At 47.7% G+C, this 23,206-nt stretch overlaps 4 protein-coding genes across 9 annotated transcripts; 3 read left to right on the forward strand and 1 right to left on the reverse strand.

The window, feature by feature from the left end:
* The first annotated feature begins 19 nt into the window (after positions 1 to 19).
* LOC117590502 lies at positions 20 to 15,804 on the forward strand. 5 transcript variants are annotated; one of them, XM_034283212.1, is made up of 12 exons: positions 20 to 454; positions 3,285 to 4,101; positions 10,431 to 10,766; positions 10,829 to 11,084; positions 11,155 to 11,753; positions 11,826 to 12,102; positions 12,165 to 12,408; positions 12,486 to 12,655; positions 13,080 to 13,334; positions 13,509 to 13,673; positions 13,794 to 14,950; positions 15,021 to 15,804. In XM_034283212.1, the coding sequence occupies exons 2-12, from the start codon at positions 3,889 to 3,891 to the stop codon at positions 15,792 to 15,794; spliced, it is 4,446 nt and encodes a 1,481-aa protein (XP_034139103.1). In that variant the 5' UTR covers positions 20 to 454; positions 3,285 to 3,888; the 3' UTR covers positions 15,795 to 15,804. The 5 variants fall into 5 exon arrangements, with proteins under 5 accessions (XP_034139103.1, XP_034139364.1, XP_034139189.1 ...); XM_034283473.1 differs by having other exon boundaries at positions 13,518 to 13,673; XM_034283298.1 differs by having other exon boundaries at positions 20 to 351.
* LOC117590730 lies at positions 7,135 to 8,246 on the forward strand. Its single transcript, XM_034283681.1, has one exon. The coding sequence runs from the start codon at positions 7,515 to 7,517 to the stop codon at positions 8,169 to 8,171; it is 657 nt and encodes a 218-aa protein (XP_034139572.1). The 5' UTR covers positions 7,135 to 7,514; the 3' UTR covers positions 8,172 to 8,246.
* A 1,388-nt stretch (positions 15,805 to 17,192) lies between the features above and the next one.
* On the forward strand, positions 17,193 to 19,532 carry LOC117584511 (transcription factor grauzone). 2 transcript variants are annotated; one of them, XM_034273460.1, is made up of 5 exons: positions 17,193 to 17,383; positions 17,438 to 17,990; positions 18,021 to 18,369; positions 18,454 to 18,648; positions 18,702 to 19,532. In XM_034273460.1, the coding sequence occupies exons 1-5, from the start codon at positions 17,267 to 17,269 to the stop codon at positions 19,414 to 19,416; spliced, it is 1,929 nt and encodes a 642-aa protein (XP_034129351.1). In that variant the 5' UTR covers positions 17,193 to 17,266; the 3' UTR covers positions 19,417 to 19,532. The 2 variants fall into 2 exon arrangements, with proteins under 2 accessions (XP_034129351.1, XP_034129342.1); XM_034273451.1 differs by having other exon boundaries at positions 17,438 to 18,369.
* LOC117584502 (vacuolar protein sorting-associated protein 51 homolog) lies at positions 19,447 to 22,162 on the reverse strand. Its single transcript, XM_034273438.1, has 6 exons — positions 22,006 to 22,162; positions 21,189 to 21,940; positions 20,486 to 21,122; positions 19,906 to 20,430; positions 19,742 to 19,854; positions 19,447 to 19,675 (listed from the first exon to the last, which is right to left on the reverse strand). Exons 1-6 carry the CDS (start codon positions 22,084 to 22,086, stop codon positions 19,567 to 19,569), a joined length of 2,217 nt encoding a protein of 738 aa, XP_034129329.1. The 5' UTR covers positions 22,087 to 22,162; the 3' UTR covers positions 19,447 to 19,566.
* Positions 22,163 to 23,206: the final 1,044 nt, after the last annotated feature.

The raw sequence follows: 23,206 nt of genomic DNA on the forward strand, positions 1-23,206 counted from the left end.
TTTCGGTGACAAGGTCACACTGATTTGTGTTTTTTTTGTGAGCAGGTGTGAGCACACCGTTGACAATTGCTCGAACGTCGAAATAAGCATGAAAAATTCCAATAGCCGAATGGCAAACGCCACTTGATAATATATAATATATGTGTTAATGCAAAAATACGAGGCGCACGCTACGCCCACGCGTTCAAGTTCAGTGCAGAGGCGACAACTACAGCAAGAAATGAGCCAACAGGCAGCGACAAAAGCACAAGTGATAAGAGAAATAATATAATAAAGTCGACGTGAAAAGAAATCTTGCCAGCAGCAGCAGCAGCCGCGGCCGACGCAAAAGCAGCGACAAATGAAAATAAAGTAAAACAAAATAAAAGATAGATAGAAATCGTAAAGTGTAAGCGGGAAGCCAGGCATATGAAAAGAAACGGAGTGGCTAGGCGGAGATTAAATAAATTTACAAGTGTGTTTTTTTTTGTATTTGACCAGCTTTTGTGATTGTTGTTGTTGGTGCTCGTGGCGGAGGTGGGGCCTGAAGAAAGAGGCAGAACAACAACAACCACAGTTTTACATGATCCCTGTGCTAGTGTTTGTGTGTGTGTGTCTGCTTGGAGCAACTATCCCTCTGAGATGAGCGCGTGACACGGTCGGAGAAGTATCTAAAAAATGTACGCATTACACCAATTGGATAAATCGACACATGTGACTTGTTGGGCTGCGTGTGTGTCACGTTCTCACCTCTAGCAAACGAGATGCGGAAGCCGAGACATATTCATGAATGGCAATTATGTGTATTGCGGAAAGTTTTACCTTCGTCGTATAAAAGTAAAGCTGCGCGTACGATTTTCCCCACTCTGGAAGCAGTGACGTTTTCCTATACGTGAGACTTGTGTGTGTTCGTGTGTTCATGTGTGAGGTGCGCTCTGTTGTGCTAACGTCATGGCAACTCCACCTCCAGCAAAACGTAAAAACAAGCCAATTGATGTGTTGAATGGTCTAATTGGACACCTTGCGCTTTAGTTGTTTTTACCATTTCGCTCCGTTATCAATTGCAGGTGCTTTCTCTGGCCCCCAGAGTTCATGTGTGTTTGCGTGTGTTCGTACGATGATTGCTTCACTGTTTCTGTGTGTGAATATGCTCGACCTCGACAAGTTTTCGTTTCGTTTTCGCCCTCTCACACGCACACACAGCCATCCCACACTGCGAGCGTGTGTGTCTCCGTATCGGTGTGTAATTGTCATCGTGCCTTTTCATATTGTAATTTTTGCTGTTGTTTTCTGGCATATTTCCTTGACATCTTGACCCCCTCTCTCTCAGCACCCTGCAGGTCTACCTGTCACGTCTCTGCCCTATGAAACTGTTGCTGCGCCCCCGCTAAAACGACCGAACACACACAGAAACTCAACTACTGAGTTTCATTCTCTGTCCCTGTCTGGCCTTTGGCAATCGATGGGCTGCCTGCCTCTCGCTTGTTTTTCTTTTCTCTGTCGTTGGCGCCCCCCACTCTCACGTTGCTGTCTGTCTGGCGCTGGGGCTGCTGTGTAAGTCCAAGCCAAGGTGTGTTTGTGAAAGGTGCTGTTCGATCTATCACTCCGGCTCCCTTTGTCTACCATAATGTAAACAAAATAGGCAACCATTGGGAGAGCTCTCTGGGAATGCATCACCTCATTTCAATACATCTTGATCCAAGCCTCTGTCTGTAGTCTTTGTTTGTTGTTGTTTTTCGGGCGTTCTTCCTTCTCTTTAAGCTTGCTGGCTCATTTATTTTAAAAAGGGCAGGCAGTCCATGAGCGACGAGTTATCAGCTCACGAATTTATAGATACGCAGAATACACCACAGTGCGGGTCAGATTATTAGGTTCTTGGTCCCATGCCACGACCCACTTGGGAGGGGGTTGCGGAAGCACCTTTAACCCGGTGACGTATTTTGCCAGCAGCCCACTAGAAGAAACTCTCAATATGTGCCGTAGCTCTCTCTCTCTCTCTCTCTCTCTCCATCTCTCTCTGTGCGGCGTGTGCGTTGGAAGAGATGACTGGAATGGAGGCCCCAGCTTCAGCTCCAGTTTCGCTTCCATTTTGGAAGTTCATTCAGCTTTGACTTTTGACTGCTACGGTAACGGGTTACGGTTAATATCCCGGCGCCATCGCTCGGTAATTTGCAATCCCATTTTTTTTAGTTTATCAATACTTTAAACGAGTGATTAAAGTTAATAAACAAGAGCGATATTCAAAATTTTCTGCTAAAGGAAGCGAAAAAAATGTTCCAATTGGGTGTGTGAGCAGGAGTGAGATGAATGATATGCGATTAATGCATTGTTGTCCAGCTGCCGTTGCTCTTTTCGCACCCACAAAATATGAGAATAAGAAGAAGCAACGGCATTTGTTTATGCCAATTAAGAGTGTTTGAGTGCTTGTGCCTGCGATTTGTGTGTACGTGTGCGAGTGTGTGTGTTTGGTTAATGTTTGATCATGGTGGCTGTCCTCCTCTTCTTCACTTGCTTTTTGCTCTAAATTGATTTTAATAAGTATTTTTTGACTGCTTTTCCTCTCTGTTTTTGCTCTGTCCTTTGCGATTATATACACATGCACACATGTATGAAGTCTGGTCCCCGTACGACCTTGATGCTGTACATTAACCCATTGAGTGTGCTCTCGCCGCCTCTGCCTCTCTGATGGGAAGACTCTTCTCGCTTGGCGATCGGCTTACAGAAAAACCAGCCATAGACACTGGTTTCTTCTGACTCCTCCTCTTCCACCTCTTTATGCCATTTACTTACTTGGTTTCTACACTGCTCGCCAAAAGTAACCGCTGCTGGCAGTGTAGTTGCCGAAGAGAACTATTTCATGGGATTGACTTTTGTGTTCTTTGAGATTTCTGTTCGAATAGATAACGGTCGGCTCGTGCTCTTATGATACCCTGTACTCGCGAGGGTGGAGGATATGCATATTCTGTTTAAGCCTTCAACTTTTAGAGTTCCCAGATCAATGAATGGGTTTTGATCTGGTATTTTGTGCAAAGTCCAAACGGGTCGTTTTCTAATCATTTCACTTTTGCATATGTATCTGTTGAGAGGGCATTTAATGGTCGTCATTATGCGCTGCACCGATCGTACTTGTTTTCGTTTTTACTATCTTTGGTGTTTGCCTTACTCCACGCATGCACACACACACAAACTTGTAGCTGATAAAGGAATAACAACACACATATACAGTCAACAGCAAGATTAGGAGTGCAGAAAAGTGTATTACATACCTCTTAATTGAAATTATGTTTTCTCTTTTTCCTCCAAAGGCGATAAAGTGCACCGAAATGTGAAAAGTAATTTTGTGGCAAAAGTAAAGTGCAATTAAATTGAATATAAAGAAAAGGCATAAAGGAAACAAAAAAATAATTGGATAAACAAATTAAATTGAAAGTCAACAAAAGTGAAAAAAGTGTGTACCTGCAACACGTGCCTCAGCTCCCAAACAGGCTGGGCATGGCCCACTGCCCACTGGTGAGCATCCGTTGGAGCAGCCGCAGCAGCAGCAGCAGTCGTGGCATCGTGTGGTTCATGCAACAATTCAATTAGAGCTTTTTGTGCGGAAGCCAGAGAAGAGAGAGAATTTAGTGTCGGTTCTTGTTGTTGCTGGCGGCGCTGCTGCTCTCTTCCCCGACCCGCGTCCGTCTTTGTGTATGTGCATGTGTATCTGTGTGAGAGCGCCGCCAGCAGGCATTTAATGTGACAGACGAACTCCATGTCCAAAGCGACGACAAAAGAAAATGCAGTTTAAGTGAATTTCCTGCGTGGACGACAGGCCAATTACGGAAGCGGGATCGTGTGCCGCTAATCCCCCCCCCCCCCAAATCCGAGCTCCGAGCCACAACACAGAGAGAGAGAAAGCCAGTCTTAGAGATGGCCTCTACACCGACACAAGCAGCACCAACAGTCGCAGTCGCAGCAGCAGCAGCAGCAGTGTCCACGCCACAAAACTACAAAGTGCCATCGACCAGCAAGATATCCGTGGATAAGCTCCTGCGCGTCGGTTACTACGAACTGGAGAAGACCATCGGAAAGGGAAACTTTGCTGTGGTAAAGCTGGCCACCAACATTGTGACAAAAACCAAGGTGAGTGCGAAATCTTTAAAACCCTCAATTTCTGTCGATTTAATTCGCTTTAAGAGATTAATCTGTTGCTCAGCATCATCTTTGATTGATTAATCCTTGAATAACTTCAGTTATTAATGATTAAAAATGCACATTCACATTCTTGTTGGGGTCTTCACAAATTCATCCTTGCTGCATCGCATTTCCTTCCATCCAGAATTATGGGATGATTTTTGATTGCGTATTCTGATAAATGTAATTGATTTTAATGATTACTCTTTGATTATATTGTTTATTGCCGCGTGAATATGTGTAGAGCAATTATTTACACAACTTATTGACAATCGGGAGTTTCGTTTCGTTTCGGCATTCGGCTGCTTTTTCGATTGTTTGGGTTGTTGTTTGCTTTCAATTGACAATGTCGGTGGGGTCTGCTCTGCTCAGATGGCTGTCGGGTTGATGGTATGGGGATGCGGTGGGCGGTGGGCGGTGGGCGGGAGCTGGCATCATCGACAGATGCTAATCAGAATCGTATTTGTAAGGCGCTTTAAAAAATGTGTATCGCTGCGTATTGCCATCTCTTCCGACCGTATTTACCTTTATTGTTGACGGATGCTCAGCAACCAAGCAGCTCTCCCAAAAGTTTCTGTTCTGTCTCTTCAGGAAGTACTTGAATTTCACCTTTTGTTGCCCTTTGTTTCTTTGCGATTTGTCATTTGCATTTACATATCGCTTACTGTTTTTATATTAATCTGGTTTCTTTGTGAATTTCCTGACATAAAGTTAATGGCAGCTGATGTGAGAACCGATCCCTTCCGAAATACATGTACACTTCTACAGTAGATGTTTCACTTGGAGTTGGCTTCCAGATTTTTTGAATGTTGCAACTCCACTGAATTTCCCCATGCTGAGTCACACCCATGAACGGGGCATAGGTGCATCAGGGGGAGTGTTAACAGCAACAACTGTGACACTCCTGATAATTGGAAGTGTCAACCGAAACACACACATACAAAATCCACAAAGGAATGCAAGCTTTGAATACCCGTTTCCCATTTGTCGCTCTTTAATCGCTTTATACAGGGTATTGAAACGGCGAATCGCTTGAATCATTTAACGTGACAGATGTACAGAGCGCGGGCGGTAGAAAGCCAATCATCTGAGGGTTGTGAGGATAGAAGAGAGATCAGAGGAGATTGTAAATTGAAAATACAAACGTAATAGATTTTTTGCATAATTGACAGCGTTGAGAATTCAGCACCGAACACGTGCCCATTCATATCGATCTAAGCAATTATCGCTAGATATGTCATGGACAGAACATTTCAGCGAAAAAGGAAAAAGAAAACAAATTAGAAGGAATTGCAAAGGTTTGCGATTGGCCATACCAATAGGATGGCAATCCAAACTAATAATCTTCCTTTTTTCGCACTAATTAACATTTTGCTTTCTTTTGATTATAACACAGCTGTTCAAGGGCTTAAAGGTCCACGTCCATGGGTTAACTTATCAAATTGTTTGCATTGCCAATCAGTAGGCCAGTTAGTGTTACGAATGTATGTATGTACAGATGTTTACACACTGGCTTATCTCCCTTAAGCGTATTTGCCAACAATTTACTACAATCAGTTGAAAATGGCAAAAGATCAATCCACCACAAGAACCACAAATCGATCGATAAGAATGTGGATGACATGTGCTTGTGGAGACTTCACTTGCTGACTGTGGAACATAGAATCCAACCATAATCTAGTTTAACATTATTTTATTATAGAAAATCCCGTATTCTACACACAGCTGCTCAGGTGATCAATGGGAATCAAAATGCTTCGACTTGTGACTAACTTTGTTTGGAGAGAACGCAGCAGAATTCCCTCCCGCTCTTAATCGGTTTCACGTGTAGTTTCTGATTAAATTTGATTGTAGTTTAATTGTTAAAAAGTTTAATTGAGTTGAATTATCGTTCGGTGGTTGCCTTGGCAACTGTTTTAATGCTCTAATTGATGCAATAAAGAGCATTCATGTAGCGCACTCCACTCCACTCCACTCGCTCTCTTTGGGCGACTCTCTTTGTGCTGCTGATTGATCTTTCGCTATGGGTAAATATTTAATATTTAAGCTGCCGTCGTCTGAGCGTTGACTCTTTGGCCAGCAGACCGAAAAAACATGTTTGAATATCTAACACGCGGCAGACAGAGAGCGAGAGAGAGGTAGACGAGCAATCGCTTAACAATCTTTATTTACCTTTTCATTAACTCTTTCGCGGCTTTTTGTTATTCGCTTTTTAACTGTCTGTCTGCGGTTTTTTATGCTTGATTTTTTTTCGTTGTGTATTTTCGAAACCCAAAAAATCATGCGCACTAAATCTAAGGCCGCCAATGTCGCCCTTTCTCTCTCTGTTCCACTCGTTCTTGCCCTCATTTGTGTCTGAGTTTTCTTGTTGACTCTCTTCCCCTTCCTTCCTTATTCTGTTTTCAAAAACACACATTGGCATTATGATAACCGAAACTGTTATCAAGTGCTTCTTCTTTTTGCTTCTGTGTCCCCAGAAGAACAGCCAGAAGCAGCAGCCACAAAAAACATTAAAGAAGCCCCCACCAAAGTAGATTCGCCAAATCAGTCACGTGTGTTTGCTGCCTAGCTCCCTCTCTGTCTCTCTCTGTTACGCTGTTTGTCCGATGATCTGACTGTTTGCCCTCCACTCCGTCTTTGCAGCAGCAATGCATCAATGTATGTGTGAGAGGGAGAGATATTTACATTGGTTATTTCTCTAAAAAACGTTCTTTCGTTTGGGTTAGCCTTGTCGGAGGCTATTAGAATTTTGAAAATAAGTTTATAATGCAGATAAGAAAGTGTTTTCGAACCTACATCTAAACTATGTCATTAATTGAGAGCTGAGAGCTATTAGCGCCCGGCAAACCAAACGCCCCAACCGTTTGACCCATTTTTACTTGCAATTAAGTAGGCCATGACGGGGAAATTGTAAATGTAATAATCGATATTCCTATTTCCATTGTGCCCACGGACTTGCAAATCCAATTAGAAAATTTTAAAATCCCACCAAAGCTACATAAAGTGTATTGACCTCCGCAGCAGAGGAGAGGAGGAGTAACTGTCAAGTGGAGAGAGTAACAATTGCAGCTGCCTGAAGAAAAGTGAGGTAGTGCGAAAAGGAGGTCGCATATCGATTAAACACGTGTATGGAGGGAGACATGGGAGTACAACAGGGGGTGTGGGCTTGAGTCAGAGCCTTTAAAGAGGGGATAGAGAGTGGGGTGTGGAGTGTGGGATGTGCCGGGTGCGCTGGCAACTCGTTTGATTACCGCGCGTAAACAGCGACAATAAGAACGATAGTGCAAAAGTTGCAAGGACCCGCCCAAGCGTTGTGCAACATTTTGTGGCAGTCACATGCCAGCGAAGCCCCTTGATAGACAATGCCAATGGAAATTTTAATAATGGACGAGAAACCAAAGCCACCCACACCCAAGGCAAAGCCTCCCGAGAAGCCACTCCGAAGGAGAGCTCACACCAAAGCCCCATCACCAGCCGCAGCGCCAGCGCCAGCCAGGACCCCGAAGGCGACCCCCACAGCGATTATGTGTGAACTGACGCGCCTCAAGGCTCAGCAAAAGTACCTGGAGTGCCATCAAGTCCGGCTGAATGCCAGCAATTTCCAGGATAACCCCGACGACGAGGACAGTCACGAAGGCAATGATGAGCACGGGAAACCTTCCCAGGAGATCGGTGCCAGACAGAAGCCAGGAAGCTCCTCCGCTGCAGCCCTCACCAGCCAGATCAACGAGATTGAGCGCCTGCAACTCGAGCAGAACGACAAAATGCAGGTCTATCGCGCCACCAAGCGCAACGAGTTGCAGGACATGTGGCACTACGTGAACGCCATGAAGGAGGACGTCTTCCGACCGGAGCGACTCAGCATGTGCACGGTCAACGCCTTGAGAGAGCGAATCATTGGCCTTAACGGCCAGCTTGAGCGGTTGGGTGCGAAGAATTCAAAGGAACTGGAGACGCTGCGCGAGGAGTACCAGAAGCTGGAGCGGGAGAACAAGTTCATATGGAGGGGCAGCCTATAGAACCATCAGAATCTAATGAAAGACTGTTGTATACAAATGTATATTATGAATAATAAATAGAGACGATTGATAACCGCTTTCAAAGAAAATATACACAGCGTGAACCTCTTCTCAGATTAATGATTAAAGAGAATTATTCTTCTGTGAGGCCTTACTTTTCAAAGGAATATGGAATATGTTAGTGTCCAGTGACGTTCCTTAGTTATGGTTTACAATTTTGCAAAAATGAAATTACGATTAATTTAAATTCAGGATTTAGCGGACAATTCATGACATTCGTAATGCATTTCAATGGCCTTTATTCCTTTCAGTGCCGGTCGACGGCGACGCTCGTAATCAACATTTAAGACCTTGGCTGGGCTTGCATTGGCTTTTCCTTGAAATCAATAGAACCAAAGAACCTTTTGAGGCGATATTTTGCCTTCAGCTGAAGGATTCCTAAATGGAGGCGACATTGGGCTGGGCATGTCGTTTTCGTTGTCGTTGTCGTTGTCGCTGTGTGTGGCTGTTGTAGCTGCGATTATTTTCAAATGTCTCATTTGCAAGCGAAGGCTTAAGGTTCATCGCATTTGCCTGCGACGAAACGAAAGGTCAAACGGCACGTGGCAATATGGCATTTCTTTAACCCCTTCCCACCTCACTCCACCCCATCTCTGCGTCTACAGTAGAATGTAGAGCTGAAGTTCAACTTGGGGGCTGGCGGCTGCAGGCTGAGCTCACGTGGCTCTGGAATTTCTGTAGGGCGCAATATCAGTTTCGTATCAGTTTTTTTGTGCTCATGTTTTTGTTTATTTTTATTTCCTGCAATTATGTAAGGTGTCAAGCTCATTTCGCTCTTCTCCCCACCACTGGCTGTATCTGTTGCTGCCCCCTATATTACCCATACGCAGCGTTGCACCAACGAACATCCTTAATATGCAAGTTCCTGCAGTTGTCTCAAGTTCAAAGTCGAGAGGCACAGGCATCTGTGAGTTAAATTTTAAATCAATTTATATTCACACAAATTTACAAATGTAAAAAAACATTCAGAGGAAACGAAATCCACAAAACGAATTTGTTTTAAAGTTGAGAAAAAAACCGGTGCCTGATGAGGAGGCTGCTGCTGTGTGCCGCTGCTGCCGTTGTCATTGAGCGGAAGAGCTTGAGAAAGAGGAAGATAACAAGAGCGAGATAGAGAGCGAGAGGGTGAGAGAGCCACAGCTAAGCAAGATTAATTTAGCTAAGGTGATGCATTGGTCACTGAACGCTCTCGCAGAGCATTGCGCGTACTGAAGCATTTGCTTCAATTGCGTAGAGATCGAGAGAGCAGCACTCGAAAGTGTAGGAAAACGTCACCTCATACCAAGAAATAAAAATAACACCATGTCGGAAGGCAGCGTAAAGAGTAGCACGAGCGTGCGCTCACTTTTGTTGTTAATTATTTAACATTGTGTTAAATTTTTTAAATGTTTTGCGAATACACAAAAGCAAATAAACAGTCAGCAGCAGCAGCGTCAGCGGACAAAAGTCGTGAGCAAAGAATGTTTTGTCTTGTCTGTCTCCCTTTGTGCTTTTTACTCCTTCTACGTCTGCTGTGCCATGCCTCTTCGTCTTCCTCCCGGCTCCCGGTAGCACCACAACACACACACAGATGTACCGGTACGCGACACGCGCACCATGTATGGGGTGCTCCGCTATTGCTGCAGACTGTGCGGCCGCCAGACCATCTACCCACCTGAACCTGAGCAACCCCCCCTGGCAACAGTTGAAAGACGCACAGTGGAGCAAATTTATGCAATTATTTTAATTTGGGATGAAATTATGTTTGGGATGTAGAGGCACCACTTAGAACAATTTTGAAGGTTGGCTTATTACGAAGTTAATTTATCAAATGAAACAAAATTTCGTATCCATCCAAAGAAAATTAAATCCTTGCTTGTGTGAGGTAAAAATCCTTTTACTTTTTATCGGTCAACAATAGATATTTTGCCACTGTGCCTCATTCAAACGAGACACATTTTTTTGTTATTCTCCTTTTCGTAATTTTCGGCTGGCAACCCACGCATCTTAAATTTCGATGCTGCTGTCTCTTTGCAAGTATCTGCACTCTCTTTGCGTCTCTCTTCGCGGTGTTCTCTCGCAACGTTCGTTCACCTTCACCCGAAAGAACCGAACGACAAACAAACACAAACAAAAAACCGCAAACATTGAACAAAAATGGAAGGAAGAAAGGAACGGGCATAATTGACTAATTGTTTGCCCTCTGGTTTTCAATTTCAGGTGGCCATAAAGATCATCGACAAGACATGCCTCAACGAAGAGTATCTGAGCAAGACGTTCCGGGAGATCTCCATACTGAAATCACTGCGGCATCCGCACATCACGCGTCTGTACGAGGTGATGGAGTCGCAGTCGATGATCTACCTGGTGACTGAGTTTGCGCCCAATGGGGAGATCTTTGACCATCTTGTGGCCAATGGACGGATGAAGGAGCCGGAGGCGGCTCGCGTCTTCACGCAGCTCATTTCGGCGGTCAACTATTGCCACCTACGTGGGGTGGTGCATCGCGATCTCAAGGCCGAGAATGTGCTGCTCGACAAGGACATGAACATCAAGGTGAGAAATAACCCTCCTCAGCCCTGTCCTTGGATTAGTTGACTCATTCCCTGCCTTTGCAGCTCGCTGACTTTGGCTTCAGTAATCACTACGAGGAGGGGGCCACACTGCGAACCTGGTGCGGATCCCCGCCCTATGCCGCCCCCGAGGTATTCCAAGGCCTCGAGTACGACGGACCCAAGTCGGACATCTGGAGTCTGGGCGTTGTTCTGTACGCCCTAGTCTGCGGTGCCCTGCCCTTCGATGGGAAGACCATACTGGAGCTTAAGAGTCGGGTGGTGCTGGGAAAGTTCCGCATACCCTTCTTCATGTCACAGGGTGAGATAAGAGACCCAGAGACTTGTACATCCAAATAGTTATAGCTGTAATCCACTCTAATCCGGTACAGAATGCGAGCACCTCATCCGCAATATGCTGGTGGTGGAACCGGATCGTCGCTACACCATCAGGCAGATTATCAAGCATCGGTGGCTCAGCGAGTGGCAGTCCGAACTGCATGAGGAGGAGGGCACAACGCTTCCCTTTGCCGGAGGCTCCATGTCCAACTCCGCATCGAGCTCTTCGCTGAGCAGCGTCGTCGATTCCTCGCCGCCGCAGCTGGACTCGGTGGTGATGACGCACATGCTGCAGCTGCCCGGCCTGACTGCGGATATGATCGCCCAGTCGGTGCACGAGCAGCGCTTCGATAACATCTATGCCATATACAATCTGCTGCTGGACAGGCTGCAGCAGAAACGACGCGAAAACCAAAGACTGCAGCACCACGCCAGCCTCGCCTACTCGAGGTCCCGCAAGACGAGCATCACGACGGGCGTGGTGGACCGTTCGGTGGAGCCCATTAAGCAGGAATCCCTCGAACGCCTCAGTCCGCTGAGCAGTGCGAATGCCTCCTCCAGCTCGGCCCTGGGCTTTGGCTGGACCGATGTGGCCGTTGATCTGGAGAAGTTCGGTGACTTTGAACTCGAATGCCTGGCACGACCCAATGAGGTGGGTTCTCATCTGCTCCCAGAGAGCTGTTCGTTTATAAACTAACAATTAACTTTAAACTTTATTCCGCAGCCTCCTGTAAACCAACATCATTTGTGTGCCAACACAGTCGTAAATGGGGCGAACACACGACGCCACACCGTGGGACCAGGAGATGTGGCCCACGAGCAGGCCCTGGCTAATCCTCACGTGCAGCCCATCGACTTTAAGTGCCCTCCGCAATGCAACGATCCCGCTCAGGCCGTGCCCTACTACCCCATGAATCTGCCCATGCTGCAGAACCAGCCGCTGCACAACCTCACCATCAAGGATCAGCATCTGCTGAAGCCACCTGTTGTTATGGGTGCCAGTAAGTCCAAACACCCATGGCCTTGATATTCATCTTTATACAATCTGTTCCTAAATTTGTAGGTTCGTTTGGACGTCGCGCTTCGGATGGCGGTGCCAATCTGCACATCTATTACCCTGCCAGTGGCACTGTTGGAGGTCCAGCACAGGGCCAGCAAATGGACACGGCCGGGTACTACATTAATCCAAATTGTGGCCCAGATCCCGGTATACCACAGGAGCTGTCGCCGCTCAGCGAGCAAGCAACGGTTCAGATGCATTGCTGCCAAGAGAACGCCACGAATGACTGCAACGAGGAGCTTCAAAGGTGCGTTATAACTCTCTTCCCTTGGTGTATGATTTCGCAGTGCCTAACGAGATGTTTCTCTTATTCCACACTCACAGCTACATGCAGAAGCGTGGCGGTGTCAAGCGTCATACCGTGGGCTGCACTGATGATCTCTCCGTGACGCATGGCCCCGGCACGGGGCAAGGTTCCTCCCAGGCACCAGCATCCTCCACGAACATGCGACAACGACGAACGGGTCTGCTGACGGTCACAGAGCGACCGCCAGGTGCGTAATTGGAGATAGGATAGAGATATAGAGTGAAACAAGACAACAAAGACAAAAGGCACAAAATATGTGAAGAATATATTCAAAAATCCATAGGTAGCTGGCATGGCCTTAAGATTTTCTTAATTTTATACTTAATGGCAGCCTTTCGTATATTTTAATTATTTAATTACTAATATTTATTATTTTATTATTAATTTTATGGTTTAATATTCTTTTTCCTCTCCCCTTTTCGTTTTATGTAAACATTTTTTGGTTTTTGTTGCATTTGATTTGAATTTTGTGTCGCCTGCTACTGCACAACAACAACAAAACCACTCACTGCTGCCTCCGCTGCTGCTGCTGCTCCTGCTCCTGCTCCTGCTCCTGCTGTCGCTGCTTGACTGATACCCGCCCAAACCCCAAAACACTGATCGATCGATAGTGATTCATCCCGAGCTAATACGCGAGGTCGAGTCTCGCATGAATCGCGACTATCTGCCGCCCACACTCAAATCTCTCAGTCAATCCCCGCCGAGCGGCAACTATGGAGTTGGCCTGGCCATGACCAAGGGCATGTCCCCGCCACATTCCCTGCCACTGGTGGCATCCGCGGGTGGTTCAGTGCCCTTGGTTGCTGCCAACAATCGTCGCATCCATCGCGTTGTTCACTCGAAGCTGCCCACCGTGCAGGAGGGTGGTAAGTCTTATGATTTCTTTATATTTTTTTTCCGGCCAGGATACTACCGAATCATAAAAGAGACAGAGGGAACCACACACCATTCGCCTGGATTGTATTTCGTGTGGCTCATGATTTGTTTCCCTTTTTTCTTGTCTTTTATCCCGTTCCATTGCTGCTGCTCTTGTCATTTAGCGACAATAGGACGCTACAGTCCGGTGCGTCGGGCCTCGGAGGGATCGAAGAGCCAGTTCCAAGGGCCGCTCCAGGAATGCCAATCCCTGCAGAAAGGTATTGCACAGAGAAACTTTTTGGTTGCACCCAGTCCGCCGCTTTTAGAAAATTCGATCAGTCTGCCAGGTAAGAGAGAGAAACGAGAACAAAATTCGCTCGCGCCCAGCTTTGAGCTCCCGCCCCACAAAGTTGCACTATGATTTGAGTCCCTGACTAATTCTTGACTCGTTTTTCGCGACTCCATAGGTTCGCCCATCCATGGGAAGCCAGGAATGGGCCTGCAATTGGCTTTGCGGCGTGGCCATGACATTGCCATTCCGCCGGATGCGATCAAGGGACTGCTGCCGGCACTGGATCGACTGGTCAAGGAACAGCGAGTGAGCTACGAAGTTGCCAACAAGATAATCTCAACGCATGTGGTGCCGCTCGATCTGGCGCCCCTGCTGGGCCTCTCAGCGCATGCCCATGCCAGTGCGGCGGCTGTCAGTGGCGGTCATCTGGACCAGAGCCATCTTCTGCACCACCAGCAGCTGCAGCAGCAGCAGTTCCAGCCGATGCACAGCTTCAGCGTATCCCCGATTAGCATGCCCCACGCCGCAGTAGTGAATGCCTCGCTGACCTCCGCCAAACAGATGTTCGGCCAGCCGATGGGCGGCTATCCACAGTATCCGCCGGCCATGACGCTGCCCCTGCAGCCACAGCACCAGCTCGTGGGACAGTTCAGCAGCATCAACCTGGGGGCCAGCAATTCCAACTCGAGCAGCGGCTGCCAGTCGCCCGTGTACAGCAACAGCAGCTTCAGCGGCAGCTGCTCACCCAATCCCTACCTGCCATGTGTGCCCGCAGTGCTGTCGCCTGTGTGCAGTGCCGGGGGACCCTCTTCGCCAATGCATCAGATCACCAAGGGCATCTCGGTCCTGACCACAGGCAGCGGCATTGGCGGCAGTGGCGGTGGCTCCATTACACGTGGCACATCGGCGGCAAGCGAAGGAGCAGCTGCTGCTGCGGCTGCCAATCAGCCGCTGGATCTGTCCATGGACGTCTGTGGCGGAGTTCAGGTCGAGCAGCCGTCGGACTATGCCACGCCCAACTGGTTTATACCCACGGCCCTGTACTACGACCTAAAACCATTGAATTTGTCGCCGGCGCAGCCAGTGCGTGTCGTGCCCACGCCCCCCGCCTCGCCCAATCTGTGCATCATCCAGGAGGAGAACGGCAACGGTCAGATGTGTCACACAATCACAACGGGCATGCCATATGCCGGCTGCACTGGCGGTATCACGCCACAGATTTGCCTAACCGATGTCCAAGGCAGCGAAATCACATTGGTGGCCCTTTCATCGGACAACAGTCGTGACAGCGAGGACTCTTTGGAGCCACATACGCCCGTCATGTCACTGCAGGTTCGTCGAAGATCCCTTCAGAAGATAATCTCGTAGATATTCTAACTCTCTCTTCTTCGCCTTCCTTCAGGGCTTGATAATTACTGAACCCAGCACCGATATGCCCTCCATCACGCGTGGAATCGGACGCAAGGCGAGCCTGGACTGCGAACCCAGCAGCAACCATGTGACGGCCACCAGTTCGTCCGCCCATGCCGAGGCACAGTGTCGGCGGGGGAGCGACAAGTCGCTGGGGTTTTCGGATGATTCCCTCAGCAACGACTCGAATAACTTGTCGCCCTGCCAGGAGCCGTCGGCCAGCTCGGGCTTTAAGTCCGACTCACATTCCGAGATGGGGGACCACACGGAGTGCGGCCACCTCACGCCGGACTCGATGTGCGATTCCCGCCGGATGTCGGATGAGATGTGCTACGAGGTTCCGCTGCCGCACGAGTGCTCCAACCTTGACTCCACCCGAATCCTGGAGATGGTGAAGCAAACGATTGACTCGACCATGCCGCCCAAGGGATTTGTGCTGCACAAGGGCAGCATCAGTTCAGAGGACAGCGGGGCCGAGTCGCGGCACAGCAGCGCCTCGAATGCCTCCAGCTCGAATCCGGCCTGCGAGCCATCAGGACAGCCGCTGGCCTCCGCTTCCGGCTACAGCGAGCCCACCACCAATCTCAGCCTGGAGTACTCCGGCGGCCTGCAGATCGAGCTGCAGGTGTGCGAGGGACGTAGCCGGGACCACCACGGAGCCGGCAAGGGCATCAAGCTGCGTCGCATCTCGGGCGACCAATTCGAGTACGGCAAGATTTGCCAGCAGCTGATTAGTACGATCACCATGCAGCAGGTGGCCGGATGAATACACCCTCCCCAGCCCTGCCTCTCCCCCTCCCTCCTAGCTACCTACTAAATGACTACTCGCCTTGCCTAAACTCTGCGTAGCTGTGATTAAAGCCGATATGTACGATATAGTCTCTATATCCATAAATATCTGTATGTGTGTATGTGTATCCTAGTGTGTATGCGCGCATGTGTGTGTGTGTGTGTGAAGGTCTTTAGCAATTCAGAGGAGTAGATTTCTATTCTGTAAATAACGTCTCTAGCTATGTACATTATCAAATTCAGAAATTTAGAATCCCTTTTGAAATCTTCTAGCCGTAGTAACATAATCAAAATTAACAAAATGAATTAATATCAAATGTAGAAACTCTATTTAATCCGATTCTTAGATTGAAGAGAAAATGATCACCCCTCAACACATATAACATTATAGGAATTTATGCACATATTTTAGAAGGAAAGTGTATTTCAAGTAGACAGGAATGGCGAGAAGTTCTTAAGCAACCGATCGACCGACCGACCGACCGACAACAAGAGCAAGTAAAATGCATTCCAGTAGCAACAATTTTCATACAAAGGCAACAAACAAATGTTCGTACTAGCTATAAATATAATGATATAGTAGGTACTTAGATTCTTAGATTAGATTATGCATAGTTAATGCTTATTGTATATCAATTAATTTTATGTTCAATTCTTGTGCAATTCGTAAGCGTGAAAAGCGTTTAGTTCAACAAAGATACGTACGTGTACATCTTTATCCATATATGTACAATATATATGTACATATGGTTATTTTTACAAATGTGTAGTTAGTTCTGTCCTCTAAATGTTATGCATTATAAGCGTTAAGCTCTCGATTCCGTTACATTTTACATACAAATTGTTCTTATCAGTTCTGTAGTGAGAAATTCAAGTTTGTTCGCTTTTTTTAACTACGATCCTAAAATTACGGAAATAGTTTTGTCATTACACTTACATATATTGATTAGACATCCCCGACACATTGAGAAATCTATTCTTTAATGAAAGACTGCTGTGATTTTAAATATAATTAATTAATTTAAACCGATAGGAGAAGCGAGTAGAAGAAAACGGAAACAAAAATACAAAATAAACACGAAATCATGTAGTTATATACTATTATCAATTACATAAATAGTTCAACTTTATCTTAAATAAATTACCAATTCTTCGAAACATAAAAAGCTATATTTAATTTAATTGGAAAGTAATGGTATTTCGAGTAGTTTTTAATAAATTCAAACTGTGCGCCCATGTCATGAGAAAATCCTACAGCGGTCAGCGTTGCCCGATAAAGAATATATCGATTGTATCACACTATCGATGATTTTAAAGAAGGTATATTTTAATGGTTGTGCGGTATATTTGATCGAGAAGTCCGCGGTCACACTGACTACAAAAAATTCAACAAACAAATAAATTGGAGAATTAATTTTTGAATTAATTAAGCTGAATTAAGCTGAAAGGATGATTTGCCGATTGTGCCTAAACAGCGTCAGCGACACGGACACCATCCAGATATTCGAGAGCGTCGGCCTCACCCTGAACGTGGCCACTGTGATTGGAAAATACTTTTGGTTCGAGGTGCGTTTCATTCAGGGACAGAATTCGTATTGTATTAATTGCCAATAATTGCAGCCAAAGAACGATGATCCTATATCGACGGTGATTTGTGTGGGCTGCTGGAACCAAGTGAGCCAATTCCACGAGTTCTTTGTGGCCGTTCAGAAGGCGCACCGACTCCTTACCGAGCGCTTCTCCTTGAATGTCGGAGAAAAGACCAACAGCGGGCAGACAGAGTGCGAGGAGGAGCCAAACCAGCTTCCTGATGAGTCAGAGCAGCCGCACCAGTTGCCCGATGAGAAGGAAACGCTAAGCCAACTGCTTAATGAGCCGGAGAAGCCACATCAGCTGTCTGATGGGGCGGAGGAGCTGCTCTTCCAACAGGAACTGGAAGTGGGGCATCAGGACTGCGACAGCGATGCCTCGTTCAGCAATGAGCAGTTCCTTAACCAGGTACTGTGTCCGCAGGACACCACTGATGACCAGCAAGCAAATCTTGCAGAGATGCAGGAGGAAGTGGATCTCAAGATGGTTCCACTGATTGTGTCCCGAGAAGAACGTCGAGAGACACGCTCAACGGCCAGAATAAAATCCCATCTAGCAGCAAAATTGGAGCTCTTAGAAACAGATCAAAAATTCTTGGCAGCCGAATCTCCGAATCCGGAATCTCTAGCAGTCGCAGAGAGCGAGCCGAAACCTGTGAGTCCTTCAGCTGGCGTCGCCAAACGACGAATGCGAAGTCGCAAATCCGAGGAACATTCAATGAAAACCAAACGTTACGTGGACTACAAGAAGTCCATGTTGGACATCGACCAGAAGATCGCTGGCCACATGCGTCTCACCTGCGACATCTGCCACCAGGGCCACGCGACCTTCCTGCTCCTCTGCAAGCACATGCTGCAGGCGCACCATCGCAAGGGCTATGCCGTCTGTTGCCACAAGAAGTTCTACAAGCGTTCCGCGCTCACGGACCACATTGACCGACACTTGGATCCCGAGAAGTTCAAGTGAGTGGTAAAGTGGAGGCCAGCCAATCTGATATTTCTCTCACCCAAAAGAGAATACCCAATAACATGTAAACTAACTTGCAGGTGCACGGAGTGCGACAAGACTTTTGCGGACAAGCAGTGCCTCCGGAATCACGAGCTGCTGAAGCACCAGCCGGACGATGTGAAGGTCTTCATGTGCGAGCAGTGTCCCAAGCGCTACACGAAGCAGTATTTGCTGGAGCAGCATCGCATCATCCACAAGGAGCGCACCATACCGTGTGGCATCTGTGACAGACGGTTAGTTGTCAGCGCACTTGGCTGTCCTTGATCTAATTGGTAAATCTTTACAGGTTTCCCAATGACTCTCTGCTCAGTACACACGTGAAAATGGTGCACAGCAACTACGGCATAATGTGCGACATCTGTGCTCAGGTGATACGCGGACGAGCGGCGTTTAAGCGGCATCAGCTGGAACACTCTGGTGGTGCTTCGGAGCCGAAGGTTCAGTGTGACATCTGTGGATCGTGGCACAAGAACAGGCATAGCCTGAAGAAGCATGTGCGTCGGCACAAGGGCTCCTCGGAGGAGGTGCGAACGTGCAAGGTGTGTGGCAAGGTGTCACCCAATCGGAGCGCCATGCTGAGCCACCAGCGTTATGTGCATTTGGCGGATCGCAAGCACGAGTGCAGTGTGTGCAACAAGGCGTTCAAGAAGGCCATCACCCTCAAGGAGCACATGGCCATGCATACGGGGGAGGTCCTCTACAAGTGTCCCCACTGCCCCAAGACATTCAACTCGAATGCCAACAAGCACACACATCGCAAGAAGGCTCATCCCAAGGAGTTCGAGGAGGCGCGCAAGGCACGCACCGAGAGCCGGATGGCCACCAGCGAAGATGGGACTGGTACTGGGGCTGGGCCTGGGACTCACATCATCACAATCTCAGCGGAAGGGGACCAGGGCGAGAGCGAAACGCACAACATTCTGCTGACCGCCACCGAGGAGGATCTCAAGGGCGAGGGCATTGAGTTCACCCTGTGCCTTAGTCCGCAAGCGGCAGAGTGAAAGATCGATCTGATCCGATCTCTTCGTCTGTCTGCTGGAATTCTGTATAGTAGATTTATTTGTAAGATCCTTAGGCTAGCAGCGAGTAACAAAATAGACGGAGATTTGAAATGGAATGTTGTCGATAAACCTGGAGAAACACAACTGGTACTAACCGCGCTCGCAAATGATTTCCACAGCATTTGGCTCCATCAGCACCGATTCCAGGCAGCGTTGAACGGCCGAGCCGAGGAGTTCATCCAGCAAAAAGTTCACCAGGCTGTCGATAGAGAAAGAGAGACAGAGAGTAGATTGATGATCTGTAGCTGATGGGGACGGTACTCACTTCTCATCGCTGACAAAGCGCCACAGGTTCATCTGCAGGTAGTGGGCATCCACTTGGATCTGCTGCAGTCCGTACTTACTGAACGTCCTCAGGCGCACGCACTCCAGCAGTGTCTGCAAGGGATTTATCGATTAAAAGCTACAAAGCCCGATGGGAGCACTCACTTTAAGGCCAATCTTGATGATGCCCATCACAATGGAAGCCTTGGTGAACTCCACCGATGTGAAGATGTCCACACGCTCCGAGAACAGGCGATGAATGTTGGACACATAGCTGGACTCCAACTGCGAGGGCGTGTAGTTGGACCAATTGGAGCGATACTGCGGCTTCGAGGCTGTAAAGTTGCTGAAGTAGGTCTTGCGGCTGGAGTCGCTGCTGGCCGTTGTGCGAAAGCCTGTGGGATTCCCCGTTCCCTCGTACAGGCTGGCCACCACCGTCTCGATGCTGCCCAGCTCCTCCACCACACGCTTCATCACCGCCCGCACGGAACGCGGCTCGAGGCAGTTGAGCCAGTCGCGCGTCTCGACGCTCTTGCGCAGCATCTGGGAGATGTTTGCGCCTTGGAGGCGAACGTAGGCGTCGAGGAGGGCCTGGGCCGTCTCCCGCATCTCCGCACAGATCTCAGTTTCGTGTGTGAGGGTCGCACTATTCTCCGAGTCGATTTCGTAGAGGTCGTCTACCAGAGCAATCTGCAAAGCAGGGAACGGTGTTAGGAATCCAGGAAATAGCTTTTGGTATGCTTACCAGTATGTGGACACCCTGCTGCTCCAGTTCCAGGCAGGTTTTGGACAGCACTAGCAGCAGATTCGGTGGACTGGAGCTGGAAGCATCGCCGAAGCCACACATCACCTTGGAGATGTGCCGCAGGAAGCCAATTAGAAGGTTCTCCCGAATGCCCTCCACACACAGGGCGCCCTTGTGCCCGGCCTTGATGTTGAAGGACCAATCGGTGCGCAGAAAGATAAGCAATTCCTGGAGCACACCCTTGATCTTCTCCACCATGGCCACGTACAGGTTGCTGATGAGATCCGACAGGTTCAGACCGGTGGCCGCATCACTCTTTGCCGATACCAAAGAAAGGCGCACCGCACTCAGGCTATCGGCGAAATGGTCCTTCAGGTTTTTGGCGTGGGCGTCGCACAGCTGGTGGGCGGCACCAATTATGATGTCCACCGTGTTGCGCTGCACCTCCAAGCCTCGGCAGATGTTGCGCATGGCCTGGAGACGGCGATGCAGTCGGTCCAGGGCCCGCAGCATGACCTGGGTGTCACCATAGCCAATATCCGACTCGACGCGGTCTTGAACTAGCGTCAAATACTTGTCAATGTTTTGATTGAGGAAGATATTCAGCTCGAGCAGAGCATTTTCCTGGAAGTCGTCGCTGTGGGGGGGGGTTGATCACAGATGATTAGGTTCGGGGCAGTAGGAGTTTAAGGGATTTATTTACCGCTCATTCTCGTAGTGCTTCGCTACGAACATGTCAAAGTAGGAGGTGACCACCAGGGCCAGGTCGTTGAGGAAGCCATTGATGCCCATGTCCACGAATTCCAGCATATCGCGCTCCGTTTGGTCCTGCAGCATGACTATCTGTTCGTGCAGACGCTTGCCCGCACAGGTGAGCATCTCGCTGGCCAGGTCGGAGGTTTTCTCGTCCAGCTGCAGGAGCAGTTCCCCGATCTCCGTCAGGGACTGGGCCGTGTTGCCGGCACGCTGAAAGTCCTGGCGCAACGTCTCTTTTAGGTCCGCCATAATGGCATCGCAGTCCTTTTGAATGCCATCGAAGGAGGGCTGTCTGCCGTATTGGGCAAACACCTTCTGCGCGTGCAGATAGTCCTGCACTGCTTGGGCGTAGCTCTGCTCCTCGATCAGACCCTTCAGCTTGGCTGGCAGTGTGGAGAGAAACTGGAGACGCTTCAGCAGCGAGTGCTTCTCGGAGAGGCGACACAGCTGGGAGCGAGTGCCCTGCAGCGTGCCCGTGATCTGCTCGCTGAACGTGGTGATTGACTGCATCTTTGTCATCAGAAGGTTCACGTCCGACTCCATCTGCTTGAAGTCATCCTTCATTTTTCGTATCGTGTCCGTGGCTGAGATGAACTTGTTGTAGTTCTCATACACCAGCGTCTGCATGTCCGAGTGCAGTGTCTGGGTGTCCTTCACCACAGCCGCCTCCGTGTCCATGATTTGTCTCAGTGAACAGTCCTAAAGAGATAAAGTTTAAGTTATTGTAGTTAAAGTCGAACCTGTTCGCCCACCAGATTGCTCACCTTTAGGAGCCTCTCCAGATACTTTTCCGCATCGAAGCTGGAGCTGTCCATGTCAAATGGAGTGGCGTTGCTCTCACCCATTGTGCCACTGCACAAATGTAGATTCTTTCTTTTATTTTATTGTTTTTAACTAATTTTTGTTTTGGTATTTAATTGCTGCAGCTAATTGGGGATGGTCGCACGACGATGAATCCGCATTGACCAGGTTATTCAGTTCGATGATGGAGCTGTCGATATTTTCTTGAAAAGGGTATTTCTGTCGATATTTGTTGATGATCGATGGTTGCTGATGAGGGCATGCAAGGTGTTGCATTGGAATTGTTCTTATAATTTAAACGATATGATCCTTAGTTAAAAATTGTGGTCGTGTGTAAGAGTTTAAAAAATTGTATAGTAGTGAAATGTCATTTAATGGATTGATGTGTAAGTGTAGGTATACGTGTAGGTGCAAAGGCAACAGAAGGCTGCCCCAGAAAGTAGGAACAGCAGAGTTAACCTGACCTTAATTAATTTAGTGTATTTCGATTCATAGCTCCACAACACAAAGAAAGAGCTCTTTCGTGAGCAATAACTCCTTTAGTTTTGACTTTCTTTATTTAGGTTTCAAATTGTTCGATAGCATCGATACTATCGTGGGTTTCCAGCGGAACTATTGGTAAAATATACCAAAATATACCTTGGTCTTGAATCACATTCATCGATGTTGATGTTCTATTTGATATTACTAGCTAGTTAAGAGCCACCGCGCTAAAGCCATAATTTTATCCGATTTATCAATCAATTCTAAACAAGATTCACTAGTTTTCACGACTTCCTTTTGTTGGAATGTTTACAAATTAAATCTAAAATTGAAGAGGTCAACAAGCAAAAACAGTGGACATGGACATAGGGCATAGTATATACTATTTGGTTAGTGGCATGGATTACCACGTATTTGACAATTTGTAGACAATAGGTATAGTATATAGTATGAGAATTTGTATGCACTATTTCCATAAATAAATATTAAAATATAATTTTCAAAGCTGGTCTCAAACTTTAATAATCACTATGGAAAATTCCCTACAGAAAAGAGAGAAACTCCTCGAGGGACATTAGAAAAAGTGTTGCCTATCACTGCATGTTATCGGCGCGAGAATTAAATTGAAAATTCACAACAAAAAAAGTCACATGGGAGATCTAGATTATCAGCTATGTAAAT

This window comes from Drosophila guanche, unplaced genomic scaffold (assembly GCF_900245975.1).
Source record: "Drosophila guanche unplaced genomic scaffold, DGUA_6, whole genome shotgun sequence".
NCBI lineage: Eukaryota > Metazoa > Arthropoda > Insecta > Diptera > Drosophilidae > Drosophila > Drosophila guanche.